Source organism: Chenopodium album, chromosome 10, assembly GCF_948465745.1.
Source record: "Chenopodium album chromosome 10, dcCheAlbu1.1, whole genome shotgun sequence".
NCBI lineage: Eukaryota > Viridiplantae > Streptophyta > Magnoliopsida > Caryophyllales > Amaranthaceae > Chenopodium > Chenopodium album.
Genome location: NC_137843.1, coordinates 11,601,941 through 11,616,972, shown reverse-complemented (window position 1 = coordinate 11,616,972; position 15,032 = coordinate 11,601,941). Strand labels below are relative to the sequence as shown.

General features: G+C 28.9%; 1 protein-coding gene across 1 annotated transcript; it reads right to left on the bottom strand.

Moving 5' to 3' along the window:
* Positions 1-4,209: 4,209 nt before the first annotated feature.
* LOC145563560 (MADS-box protein CMB1-like) lies at positions 4,210-12,917 on the bottom strand. The gene is made up of 8 exons (XM_081624008.1): positions 12,561-12,917; positions 7,680-7,758; positions 7,473-7,534; positions 6,526-6,625; positions 5,972-6,013; positions 5,129-5,170; positions 4,592-4,728; positions 4,210-4,503 (listed from the first exon to the last, which is right to left on the bottom strand). The coding sequence occupies exons 1-8, from the start codon at positions 12,743-12,745 to the stop codon at positions 4,410-4,412; spliced, it is 741 nt and encodes a 246-aa protein (XP_081480134.1). The 5' UTR covers positions 12,746-12,917; the 3' UTR covers positions 4,210-4,409.
* Between the last annotated feature and the right edge of the window lie 2,115 nt (positions 12,918-15,032).

The window sequence follows — 15,032 nt, the reverse complement described above, 5'->3', positions numbered from 1 at the left end:
GAGAGAAATTGAATTGAAGGGCTACATTTTTATCAAACGTGTGTTAGTATGAACTAACCAATTTATATTCTCCAAACTAATTACATGTTTTAACTAACAAAATTTGAATTAGGTAAGAAACTAATAACAAACTAAGTGAAATATGTTATACTAAACCATAAACTCTAATATACATACTCAAAATGGACCTAGAATGAACTAAACTCTTGGATGTGTTTAGAGGTGTCTATTCGCCTGTTCGGGTGTCTGGTTTGGGTTCAAAGAGGTCAAGCCGTGTCGAATCTAAGTTCAAACTTGAATTATGCTAAATTACTGTGCTTATGCAAATCAAAAACTGAATCGGATTTTTTTTCCCTAATTGGATTGGATTAGTCCGACAAAATTTTGACACCTCCCCACTACATCTACATAATATTAGGTCCTTTAATTGTTTATACCAAATGAATAGTAAAATTGAGCAACCATATATAGCCTAAACTTGATTATACTTATAATTATCTAAGTATTCATTTTGTTTCTCTTTCATGCGCCCTGTTATGATGTGCATTAATCAATGCATATTTTTAACTATTAATGTCCTTACTTAATATGCATTAGGCCCTGTTCACTTTACCTTAATTTTGCTGAATTGAAATTATTTTTACTGAATTAAAATTAATTTTACTGAACTGAAATATTTTGATGAACATAAATTATTTTTACTGAAATGAAAATAATTTTACTGAACTGAAATTAATTTTGCTGAATTAAATTTTTTTTTTTTTTTACTGATTTTCTGTTATATTTCTTCTTTAAAGTTACTGATTTATACTAAAATGAAATTATTTTTACCGAATTGAACTTACTTTTGCTGAACTGAAATTATTTTTACTAAATATTATTTTCTTAAAATGAAGGTGAACAGGTCCTTAGGCCCTGTTCACTTCACCTTAAAAAAATAATATTAAGTAAAAATAATTTCAGTTTAGTAAAAATAATTTAAGTTCAGTAAAAATAAGTTCAATTCGGTAAAAATGATTTCATTTCAGTAAAAATAAGTTTAGTTCAGTGAGATTCAGTAATTATAAAGAAGAAATATAATAGAAAATCAGTAAGAAAAATAATTTCATTTTAGCAAAAATAATTTCAGTTTAGTAAAATTAATTTAGTTCAACAAAATTAATTTCAGTTCCATAAAAATAATTTAACTTCAGCAAAAATAATTTTCAGTTCAGTAAATTTAATTTCAGTTCAGCAAAAATAAGGTAAAGTGAACGGGGCCTTAGTAAGATTTATAAGATTTTGATGTTCTTAAACAATAATTGAGATAAATCAAATAACAATCCCAAATGATTATGTTTGTTCTTATATATTAGGATTGATTTAGAAATTCTATTATTTCCTCAAATTTTGAATACTTAATTGCAAGATTCAAATTAAGTAAAAAATTAAATGTTTGAAATGAACTTTTTTGAACGGAATAATTTGCCTGAACTAAACTAGAATTATCTTAGATTAATTAGAGTATATCTTAATTTTGAAAATTTTTTGCCTACAATAATTAGTCCATAGAAAACATTAGACTATTGTCAATTACAGGGTAATAATCTTTGTTTTGATTTACATAAGCTATATCCTTTTGACTTTTACAATTGATAAAAGCGGAACTTTAATTATTATTAATAATGCAGCACGTTTTCTATGTGGTTGGCCACATCATGTGTTCGGAACTACTTATTTAGGGGTTATTCGGTCGGTCAGAGGGTTCTTATTTAAGGGTTACTTGGTTGGTTAGGGGTTACTTATTCAATAAAGAGTTACACAATCAGTTAAAGATTACCCTAAATAAGTAAATCCGGCCACACAGTGTGGCCAGCCATATATGAAAATTTGTGTTAGTTATTTATCTGTAGAATTTGTTTAAGTATAGCGTGTCTAAACATATGAGTTATTTATAAGCTAGGCTAAGAAGCTACGTACTCCTCCGACTTCTTGTTTGATGGTTATCAGGTTATGAATAATCAACTAGCTGGCTTAGTTGGATGTCTTAAAAGATGGCACTAAGTACTTATTATCAAATCTCGTCTACATTAATTGTCTTTGTAGGACTCTCTATATTTTTTAAAAAAAAAAAAAAAAAAAAAAAAAAGAGACTTAGGGAGTTAGGGATAGAACCTCCCTTGAAATTGATTCTCTTTTTTGATAACTCGCGTGGTCCAAACCCGTCTATGACTGTATCTAGCAAAAAAGATAGAAGAAGGGTTGTATATTGAAAATGTACATTAAGATCAAACTACATTTTACATGGAGGAAGCAATTGTTTCGATATATAGTTTGTACAAGCAGTAATTTTGGTCATGTACAATTGTACAGCAGTAGAGTACACACTATACTAGTATACTTTTAATTTTATCTTAACACATACATCATTTTGACTTTTATACTATTTCGTACATGCGATAAACTTGAGCTTGGTATTAATGAGCCAAAGCACAATAAAGGATGTACTTTAAACATCATAATTCATACCCTGAGAGAGTGAGAGCTAAGATTAGTAAAAGTATCATTGGGGGTCACATCGTACCTTGTCTCTAAGGACGCTATGAGTCAATGAAAAATGCCCACACATGGTATTTTATCGTTAAGATGGAATATGATGTTACTTCCAATAATTCAAGTTCTATATTTCAGTCAAATTAGATTTTGAAAAGCATATTATATTATTATGATATTTACTTCCAATAATTTGATTTTAAATTGGTGTTGGATTTCAGAAATTATTTGCTACCTTTGATTTTCTAATAATCCTTGCCCTTTTGAGCTCGGCATATGGAAGAATCTTTCTTTGATTGTAATTAAACATGGACATCGTGCCGTATCGGGCCGTCGCGGGCCATGTTTGGCCGTGTTTGGGTGGGGCTCATGATGGGCCGTGCCGTGCCGTGCCAAATTTTGGCACACCTCAGCCCACGGCACGGCACGACCCACGTGCCTGACGGGCCGTGCCGTGCCGGGCAACAGGCCAACCCGTATTGTTTATTTTTATTTTTTTTAAAATATATATGTATATAAAAAAAAAAATCGATATATATATTTTTTTTGAACAACTTAAGTTTATATAAATAATGTTATTAATTTGTGTTTATGTTAATGTTAATATATTTTTTTTTGAACAACTTTAATTTAATTAAGTTTATATAAATAATTTATGTTTAAGTTTATAAACTTAATTAAATAAGTTTATATAAATAAATTTATTTATTTATTTATTAATTAAATAAGTTTATTTAATTTAATAAGTTTATATAATTAAATGAAGGTGGGCATGGGCCGTGTCACGTGCAGGGCTGGTGGGGCGTGTCGACCCACGGGCCGACAACCGTGCCGACCGACGTACCCGCACCGAATTTCAATTTTTTTGTTCACGGCACGGTCCACAAGTAGGCCGCCGTGTCAAGCCGTATCGAAATCGTGTCGGGCCTGTACCGCCCACGTGCCGGCACGGCCCATGCCCGACCACCTTTAATTGTAATTCCAATACTAATTGATGATTAGAGTTTCAATTTTAATAGTAGGTCTTTGTATTTAATAAAATGAAGAATAAGATGATTTGTGTGAGATTATCATCATTCTTCTCAGGACTTCCTTTTTTTTTAGACGTGAAACTCACCTTTTTGGCAAACTAGGTAAATGGGGTTAAGCAATAAAATGTAAACCGTAACAATTTATCACTTCCGTCTTATCAGCGGTATTATTTTGTCAACTAGTTTGTCTGATCTGTAATTACTTAGTCTAATATTTCCCTTAAATGTGTGCTAAAAGGGTGTATTGCAACTTGCAAGTCAATAAAAACAGAGGGAAGTATATCACATATAGGTGTAAAGTGTGATTTCATGGTATTAAGAGAAGACTGCCCTAGCGTGATCTTTATGTAATTTTCACATGTAGGTCTAATTTAAAAACATATTTTGACCTGATTTCACTGGTGTATAAATCTCATAAAACTTCTAACATAGGCAAGGTTTAAATCCGATTTATTTAATTTACTATAAAAAAATTTAATTGATGTCCAAGTTAAAAAAAAAAAAAATCAATTTTACAAGATCAAACATACTAATAATTAAAAATTAATTTAAAACTAAAAGAGGCTAAAAAGCTAGCTAGCCACTTGATGAGCTTAATTTATTCAGTTGTAATGTATCAATAATATTTCAATTTTCAAGTCTTCTTCCATTGTTATATAATGGGTCATATTTAAAGTAGTAAAATTCATCCATTAAATTACATTCTTTTTGGTAAATGAAATATGTACCCTTTTCAATTGCTTTATTCAGACTATAATAAACGTACATTATTAATACATACATAGTCCATTATAGTTAGATTAATCATCAAGAAGTAAACTTATACTTAAAAACGGTTCATGTAAATCAAAGCAACCATGCTGGTGTAAAGCCATTATTATTGTCATTATGAGTCGAAGTTGTCGCGTTGTTCAAGTGATCCTGCGTCACAACATTATAACTGCGCAAAAGCCGAAAGGAGATGATTTTAGCTACTCATCTAAGGGCTTATGATCGATCAATCGAATCAATGGAGATGAAAATTTTACCCGTTTGGCGGCGAGTTATTGTTGCATGGCAATGGCTCAAAGAAATCCTCATTAGATTGGCGAGCATAAGGTGTAGGATTATTTTGTGCTGCCTCAACATCCCATTGTTGCCTCAATGTTGCACAAGACTCTTCCAACTGTAAGGAAATCATAGCATGTGATATTATGTTCCTTAAGTATGTTACTCTATATTCTTATGTATCTTATACTCTATATGCTTAATCACATAGTTAGTTCTAGCTTTCTCAATAATAAAATAAATAAATAAATAAATAATAATAATAATAATAATAATAATAATAATAATAATAATAATAATAATAATAATAATAATAATAATAATAATAATAATAATAATAATAATAATAATAATAATAATAATAATAATAATAATAAAAGGTTAGTTCTAGCAATGTTGTATAGTAACAAATCTAACAATAGTACTAGTTGTAATAAACTAATAATAATATAACCTAAGATCAAAAGCTAAATCATGCAAACTTTGTATGTATTGTAGCTTAATTAGTATAAATGTACCTTTGCCTTCAAAGCTCTATTGGACTCTAGCAACATCTCCTCCTGTATCCAGAAACATTCAATGCATAAAAAAAACTTAATTAAACTGTATTCTGATCATCATTCATTTATCTCTAAACAAATAAATTACTGAGTACTTAATTAGAATTGAACACTTTATTAACTTAAACAATATTGATTTTCTAATTGATCAGCATATACGTGTAGAGAAATAAATTGGTGGTTGTGCTTATTTAGGATTGAAGAGATCGAGTATATATAGGTTAGAGAATGTACAATATTGGTTTGGAATGAAGATAAGATGGGATTACTTAATTGGAATATAAAATCAAAGGCCATTTATATGATGACTTAAAGGAAAAGAGAGACTATATATATATAATCTCATATGCCTAGCTATATAGTGTGTGAAGTATTTGTCCCCATGTTTATGTTGAAAGATGAAGTACTTTTATGTATACAATATATTTTCTAAAAATTTTATACACACCTTTTATCATACCTTAATGTACAACATGGGAAGTACCTGTATGTTTTGGTCCAAAATATAATCTAGTTATTATATATTTAAATGTACTGTCATTGTTGAATTTCCCCATTGATGTATTTTATTTACATGCTACTACAAATACACAATATTGATGTGACACTTATATATATATATTGTTGAATGAACATGATTTTGTTTGTTATACTTGTATTAAGTATATATACCATGTACTCATGTAGCTAACCTAGAACTATCACAATTATGTAAAAATTAAAATAATTAGGACATAATGCTAAAAGTGTACTTAGCTAGCTTAGACAACAATGCAAGAATAAATTAAGCTTTAATTTTACCTTTCTTTGAAGGTCTGCTAGTTGATCAAGCATATGTTGTGTCTGCAAATTATGAACAAATAGGGCATATATATAAATATATTGAATTTGAGTGAATAATTAAGCTAATTTGTTGGAGTATGTATGAATTTCTAGAATACAATTAGGCCCCATTTGGTTTGATGTAAACCATTTTCAATGAAAATTTAGTTTTCCTAGAAAACATATTTTCAAGGAAAAGCACAATTGCAAATTAGTTTTCTTTTGTCTGGTTGCATACAAGAAAAGTTCAAGAAATATCAAAAATATGAGTGGGAATGTGAGGGAAGTAATAAGGAGGTAAAGAGGATGGAGTAAAATGTGGCTTCCCTTATTTTGTAAAGGAAAATGTTTTCCATCATTAAAAATGTAATTTTCCACCATGGGAAAACTGTTTTCCACACCTTCACAAACCAAACAAAAGAAAATGGGAAAATCATTTTATGAAAACATTTTACATCAAACCAAAGAGGGCCTTAATAATTGTTTTACATAGTATTACATGATTTTGCAAGTAGGAAATATGAATATGTTACCTTAATTGATCTGATTTGCCTTAAGGACTTGTCTAGTTGATGCTCAAGCTGCTCCAACTCCTTGGTGCTCAACTCTGCCAAATCCTCCCCTAGAAGATTCCTGCAAAATTAACAAATTATTTAGAATAAATCATTCAACTAATAGAGCATCGCGCAAAAGTATTAATTTTTTCATACATTACATTATATTAGGTGCTTATATATATATAACATAGTGTCATGTATACTCAAATTCTAGGATTAATTATGAGCAATTAGCATACATAATTTTTCATACATTGCATTATATTAGGTGCTTCTACAAGTAATAAAAACAATGGCAAGATAATGTAGCATCATCCTAACTACTTTATACATATACAAGTAATATGCTTGTCCATCAATAGCATATCATATATTTAATGTGAAAAAGATTAAAATTATACAAAATGAGTTTCATATTTTAATTAAAAATAACAATAAAAGCTTTATTCAGTTTCATGGCTTCCATCACTAATTAATGCAAAATATTATATGCCCTACATACTAGCTTGCCAATTTACATGTAAATTAAAACACATTAATGTACTTCAATTCCTTCATTTTCTTATACTCAATAGATGAAATACTTTTAAATTTACATTATTCACACATTGCACATTGTTTATTATTCGTGATTTAATTTGTTCATAAACAAAAACACAAACGTATGGGGTCTTGTTAAATTTATCTCAATTTTCACTTCTCAAATATCAATTATTTATGTTGTTTTTGTTCCATATTGTTAATCGAAAATGTGCATTAGTACGCATGTTATGCTGTGTAATTAACTTACTCTTATTAGCCCCCAAGATTTATGCGATCAAGAATTATTTGCTCATAACACTATAGACACCAATCTGATAGATGTTTCAAATTAGAATTATGCAACCCCTATACAATGCACTCTATAAATATGTAACATTCACCTTTGATTTCGTTGTAGAACATCAACTTTGGCTTTCAACTTTAGATATTCTTGGAAGCTATTCTGCTTGGGAACGTAGAGAACGTAAATCAGTTGAATGTCTAATGAGTGTAGTAATTGCATTTTCGATATTGTATCACAAACACAATACAATGCAAACAATTTCAATACAACAACAAGAACGAAGAAGAGAAGAGTATAAATTTACCTCGTTCTCCTTTGAAGGCTGACCTGTTTCAAGTGAACCATAGCTACACCTTTGATACCTCTCCAAGGTTTTTGCCATACTATATATTGACATTCATAAAATCATAAGGAAAGAAAATATTCACATTAGTAACGTTTTATGTAGCTAAAACATGTCAAATATATTATATATACAAGATTACTTAAATAACAACCTACTAAGCTAGTATAAATTATGATGAGCTAATTTTTTTTAAAAATTCAAAATATGAGCTAATAATTAGTTTTATATCAAGTAAAAAGAGGTCAAAGTGTAGTATTTAAATGTTACAAAAAAAAAAAAAAAAAAAAAAAAAAAAAAAAAAAAAAAAAAAAAAAAAAAAAAAAAAAAACCTACTCGTACTACTATATGAGTTTATATGTGCTAAAAGCCTTAAATCATCGATCAAATGACTTAGAAAGTGCATATTGGATAAATAATCTGTAATTACTTTGTGTGTCAATAATTTTTTATGGTTAATGTAATAAATTTTACTTCCTCTTATTTTCATTGTTTCATTTTTCAATTTTGACACTATACAACCACTACACATTGAACATATACTACATACAAAGTATAATATAGACACAATTGTGTTAGATCTATCTCATTGGATTTGTCTTTATATAATTTCATAATATATAATATTTCCTACATAAAATTTTTAACAATTAAACAATTCAAGAAATTAAGGGTTAAGGCTGCACATTAGTAAATATACCAAGTCAAAATGACACAACTAACAAACCGAAGAAATTAGGTTGTTGGTAGTGGGTCATAAAATTAATGTATGTGATATAAAAAAATTTGAAACACATAATGGTAACTTAAATGAAATAAATTCATACAAAAGTAAAAAGAATATACCCAAAGCAAAACACATATCAGTCTTGTCATAGTTAGTTTGTGGATGTGAAAAATAAAGGAGAATATAACCCTTGATGAAAATACAAGTATTTGATTGGTTCATGAGAATCAAAGTCACTACTCACTATTATGTGTCAAAATGTTATTTGAACTTATTAAATGAAAAAGAGTGACAGAAGAAAAGAAAAAAAAAAAGGCAAAGGTAGATAAGCAATTAGTTTTTTAGATTAGACATTTACACAACATTTGTCGACTATAAAGAAGAGAAAGTCTAGATTACGTTATCCTTAAGTCTAGGTTACTTTAACATAAAGTTTTAAGATATTAATGAAAGAAATAAAAACTTTAACATGGTCTTGCTAGGGTTGTGTATGGGTTAGTTTGATATCCAATAAAATTTTATGTAAACATATTCAATTTTAAATTGGACAACCTATTATATAGCGTAATCGAAACCTGACTAGTTGAATTTCCAATTATACCTCTACTGTTTTGAGCATCTATAACTTAAGCTATATAGAGTATTTTGTATAGATGTTTAATTTATTATTGTTTAATACAAACTAAAATAAAAGAGATAGCAAGAAAGCCATAATTTCATATTTGACTTTAATACTTGATCAATTACGGAGTATATTATCAATGGTTGTAATATGATTGTGAGCGTTCAGTAAAAGTAGATCACTCATATTATCTTACTTAAATTCTAAATTGAATTCAAATTCGAACTCCTAAAACATTAAAAATGTATTAGATACCTTATAATTTGGGAATATGTTAATGCACACACGTGAAAGTTAAAATAATATTGTATCATACAAGACTTTTTCAGTCCATGACATAATCTAATTAAACTCTTTGTTTATGTCAAATTGGGAAAACCAATTAGATGATGTGGACTTGTGATCACTAATGATCCAAACCGATATCAAGAGGTACAAATGAAAGGCAACTATGCCTAGCTAAACTTATTGTCGGCTATATAAGCTCTATTGTTTTTCATTTATTTCTAAATGTTTCTTGTCTAGCTTCCAATCCTTACTTCAATCAATTTCTCTTTACTTTTAGCTTTTCCTTGACAATTTCCTCCAACATAATTTGTTGATGTCACCCCACTAATTTTAAAAACAAGTCTTACATCCATTATTAAAGTATACAGTGCCCTATGAGAAGACAAATTTTATTACTAAATGATACGAGTAGGAGTTTCACAAAATCTAACATTAAAGTCTTTCGCACCATTCAATCAACTTAGACCCATATACTTAATTGGATTTATGTCCTATGACCTTGTTTTTATGATCAGTATTACACTATATAGCTCATTGATATTTTTAATTGAAGGATCAAATTATTTAAAAAAAATAAAAATGTTGTTCTTTAGAAAAGTTGGAGATTTTTTTGACGGGGTACACTAGGAAGTAGGAATCTAATGATTTATTGCTAGAATAAGTAAACAAACAAACAGAATGGAGAAGTAAGGCCTTATCATTGGTATCCTAGTACGAGAACAAAGCTTTATCAGATACCTTTTCTTGTGATTTCTTGTCAATGATTCTTAGCGTGCATAGAAAATTTTATACACTAATACAAAGAAAGAAGGTTTAGAATATATTTTGCTTAAATCAATACAGATTAATCAATAACACTACAAGATATAACTAATTTGGCTACAATAATTAATGTCATTTTTTTTAAGTGTAAGGTGTAACATCTTAAAATCGACTGTGCCATGTCTAGCTACTAGCTAGTAATACTGGAATATATTTTGCTTAAATCAATGGAGAATAATCAATACTGTAACACTACAAGATACAACTAGTTTAGCTACTGTAAGTTAATGTCATTTTTTTAAAGTGTAACACGCCTTAAGATCAACTGTACCATGTCTAACTAGTAGCACCGAAAATAGTTATAAAATAATTTAGAGTACTAATCCTATATTATGTCTAATAAAGAGGAACAAAACAAAAGCACTTTTTGTACAGAAATTCTCAAACCATAATGGAATATGCATGTGTGTAGGGGTGGCAATTCGAGTCAGTAAGTCGAGTTCGGGTCAGATTTTGAGTTGATTTCATGTTATGCTTGGAAACTATCAAAAATAGTATAGAACTTCATATTATTACGAAATATGAAATTTGGGTCAAATCGGGTCGAATTCGGGTTGTTCGAGTTCGGGTTTCTTTCAGTAACTTCGGTTTGGGTTATTGGGTCGGGTTGTTAGCCCTACATGTGTATTGTACTCCGTACTCCTATGCTTCTTGCATTAGCATAATATAGCTCACAAAGGACTGAAGAGAAGGAGCTTAGAGGGGTGATCTCGGCCATTGATGATTTAAAAGGAACTAATTATTCAATGAAAAATTTTATACATATCAAATTATTGCATTATTTGAAATTAAAAATAAAATAAAATAAAATAAAAAAACTTGCTTTTGAATTACACACATGAGCTAAATATTTTGTTGGAGAAGGGAGGTCAAATGGTAACTCTATGAATGAAAATAAGATGCCAAGAACAAAGTTGAGAAAAATAAGAAGTTACTTTTTAAAAATCCAAATGCTTACCATTGAGAGAATGACACCTCTAGAAATGATTAGAAATAGAAATGTCAAATCGGCCCATCAGGTCAATTTCGGTTCGACTAAATTATATTAGGATTTTGTAGAGCCGTAGAGGTCAGTTTCCGGTCTTCTTTTTGGTCCAACAACTAATTTTCAAAAGAAAATCTCCAAATAAAATTTGAGCTTCAAGTTAAATACTTAATTGTGTTTAAGGCCTATATTCTCAAATCTCATGCGACTTCTAATCAAACTATCAAGTCACCAAAAAAGTTTGCTGGGTCTATTAGAACCTTCCCTTCAAAACAAGGGTACTTATTCGTTGTAGGTACGTTTAATTTATAGATTATTAGCTATGGTAATCCCAAAAAAAGACATGATTAGTAATGCTAATCACAAACATAAGACATCTAATTTGATAGAAGGTTCACCTTTTATTCCCCATTTTTCTAGAAACTTCCCACAAATAATTTTGGCACATAATTAACATTCTAGCGGTTGATGAAAGAAACTCTTCCTCAAGGTTTGGTTCGTTCTACACCTCTTTGTTTTTTACATTATGTTGAAATTCCTAGGAAATTATTACATCTAATAATTATTCACGCAAAAAATTTCAAATTACCAAATTATATCCTGACTTAATTACATAATCATGAGAAATTTATGACAAACAAACGATTAGCTACTAATCATACTAGTTATTCCAATAAGGACAAAGTACTATGGAGTAGAATCATGATTAAGGTTTTTCTTGAATATATGATTAGAGTATGATTAACGTACATTTAAAAAAGGATTAAAGCACGACTAATTCTATCTGCTGAATTTTGACTATCTTTCAAGTTTCTACGCCTTCAATTTACAAGACAAGGTCATCTAAGCCGTATACAACAAATTAATTAAGAAAATTTTACACATAAACGAATTATTTAGTCCAAATAGATCATCAAGAATGAAGTTAATGTCTACAAAAACTCTTAATTTTATTGATTAAGACGGATTTTATTGCAATTTTTTCCTTTTAGATCTAGCAATAGAGCAATGAAAATTATTTTACATGATCTAGTCACTAAGCATGATAAGACAAATTAATAATAATTAACATACCTAATTAAAGGCAATAAATTCACAAAAATAAATAAAAGGGATGGACAAAATTAAAACCAATTTTTTTTGAATAAACCAACTAACAAATTACAACATCAAATAAAAAATGATCAAAAGCAACCCTGAATAACTTTAATCCCTTTATTCGGCTTTAGTTATTGCATTACCATATCTTTAATAATTACCTATACATCACTCTATCGATAAACAAAACTAATTCCGAACAGAGTGAGTATAAGTTCAATTATTACTCGATCATATTAATTCAAGCTTTTATGCATCCAAATTGTAATTAAAAAAAGAGAAAGGGTAATTAAAACTTACCTGGAACTGCTGCAGAATTCATAGAGTTTACCGCGGTTAGAGAAGATGATAAGAGCAACTTCAGCATCACAAAGAACAGAAAGTTCATAAGCCTTCTTAAGCAAACCATTTCTTCTCTTTGCAAAAGTTACTTGCCTATTTATTTTGTTCTCAATTCTCTTCAATTCTACTCTCCCTCTTCCCATTATTTTATATTATATGTTATATATTACACACTTATAAAATATTATAATATACGCTCAAAAAAAGGAAAAACAATATTAGAAGTCTAGCTATAAAATTTATGAGAGAATACTAAATATAGAACTGGGTTTTTCTATAGCTTTTGCCTCTCTAAAATACTTCTCAAAAACTAGGATTTTTTTTTTTTTTTTTTTTTTTTTTTTTTAAAAAAAAAAAAAAAAAGGGAACCTGTTGAGTAGGTAACACAACCTAGAGAGAGAAAGAAATAAAGATGATAATAAGTGAAGGTGAGAGAAAATAGAAACCCTTCAAATATAGAAAGTTGGCTACTTTTCTTATCTCTTCTTCAAGGACAAATTGAGAGGTGAATGAATAAGAAGGTGGGCTAGATGTGTGAGTATGATAGATGTATGATGTACTGTATTTTATTGGGTAGAACTGGAATTAGATACTAGTCTAATCTTTTCCTTTCATGGGTAGGGGAATTTTAGTCATTATTGTCTAGCCGCGTTAGCCATGCGGTAATATATAAACAATGGTATTGGAAAAGAATTTAGGTGTAATTTTGTAAGAAATGTTGCATTGTAATATCAATGCTGATGATCAATTAAATTACTCAGTTGGTTATAATCTTGAGCGATTATAATCATTAAGATCTGAAATCAAATCTCGTTTATATTATTTGTTTTTGTACTCTCTCTTAAAAGAACAATAATAATGTTTCGTTATTACATTTTTAAATACTCAATCTTATGTTTTTGGTATATATTTTCACATCTACTTAATACCACCCCAAGGTAAGTGATAATGGGTGATAACGATAATGATTATATTTATGATTCTATGAAGGAGTTGATCGATAACATGAAGTGAATTACCATTGCTCTAGGCCTTATGATATGTCTTTAATTTTCTTACATTTTACAACAATTTATTTATTGCTCATTATTGGATGAATAAATAATAATCATCCTTTAATCATAATAATAATAATAATAATAATAAATAAATAAATTAAATACACTTAAGTACACCTTACATCTGATCGAGTGTATATAACAACTTTTGAAAAACCTAGTTAACGAATAAATGAGTTGATAATGCCCTGCTCGTATACAATTTCGTTCACAAGTTTGGGTGTACGTCCACCTATAGAGATGTACACTTAAGACAAAAATCTAACATTAATGAGTTAGAAGGTGGACTTAATGATGGTATGTTCTAATTTTGTATGCACAGACGCACAGTGTATGTTTGACTCATATCCTATACAAGTATATTAATCACCTACAACATTTTAGGGTTGTGTCTGAAAAAAAAATGGGCCCATGTATAAGGGAACATATTTGGATTGTTTCATACTTGGTATTTCAAAATGTAATTAAACACATATATAGTGTGTTTCTAGCCCAAAAAAAAAAAAAAAAAAAAAAAAAAAAAAAAGCCAAATGCAAAACACATTTTAGACATAAAAAGCAAATAATCATGATTTTTTATTAGAGAAATTGTAATATATATACAAGCGGATCTTGATCGTAGAACTAGGATTTAGAACTTAGGACCTGTTCTCTTCAGATTATTTTCAGTTCAGTTATGTTCAGTTCAGTTTTATTCTGTTCGGTTCAGTTCAGTTCAGCTCAGTTCAGTCAATCAGAACAAGCCCTAAGCCAAGTTACTCCATAATATTTAACTAATGTAAAATAACGGTGGTGTGAAAAAAAAATCTAGCCAAAAATTAGGAATTAATTTCAAAATCTACTAAACTCAAAAGTTGATCGATGCAATTTTTATTATTTCCCAAAGTGATACTTATAAATTCAATATATGATGGATATACATACTCCTCACCATCTATTCAAGAGATACCGATAAAATAACCTTTTTAATTCGAGAGATTATATTATAGTGGATAACTTACGTCAAAAGTATAGCTAGAGATAGTAGGGATGAGCAAAATTACCCGAAAAATCGAAAATTTGAAAAATCGATCCGTAACCGTTTCGGAAATTAGGGTATCCGATCCGATAATCATAATATTTCGGGTACCCGTTCCGATAATTTGTTATCAGGTAAGGTTATTGGGTATCATTTTAAAATTAACGGTTACCCGATCCGATCCGATAAGCATTTTTTTGCTTTTTTTCCCTACTTAAATCTATTTTTTTTTTTAAATCTAAACTCTTACTTTACTTCATAATTACTTTATAATATTAATGATTAGTAATATTATTAATAATTTGGTCGAAATCATATGATATTGTTGTTAATTAGTGATAAATTATATCATAA

What these genes read in the sequence shown, in the direction of transcription:
- LOC145563560 (XM_081624008.1), bottom strand. Translation starts at nt 12,745, where the DNA reads ATGGGAAGAGGGAGAGTAGAATTGAAGAGAATTGAGAACAAAATAAAT. An exon ending in GAATTCTGCAGCAGTTCCAG is followed by an intron (nt 7,759 to 12,560) that starts GTAAGTTTTAAT and finishes GTCAATATATAG; the next exon opens with TATGGCAAAAACCTTGGAGA. An exon ending in GGCAAATCAGATCAATTAAG is followed by an intron (nt 6,014 to 6,525) that starts GTAACATATTCA and finishes CATAATTTGCAG; the next exon opens with ACACAACATATGCTTGATCA.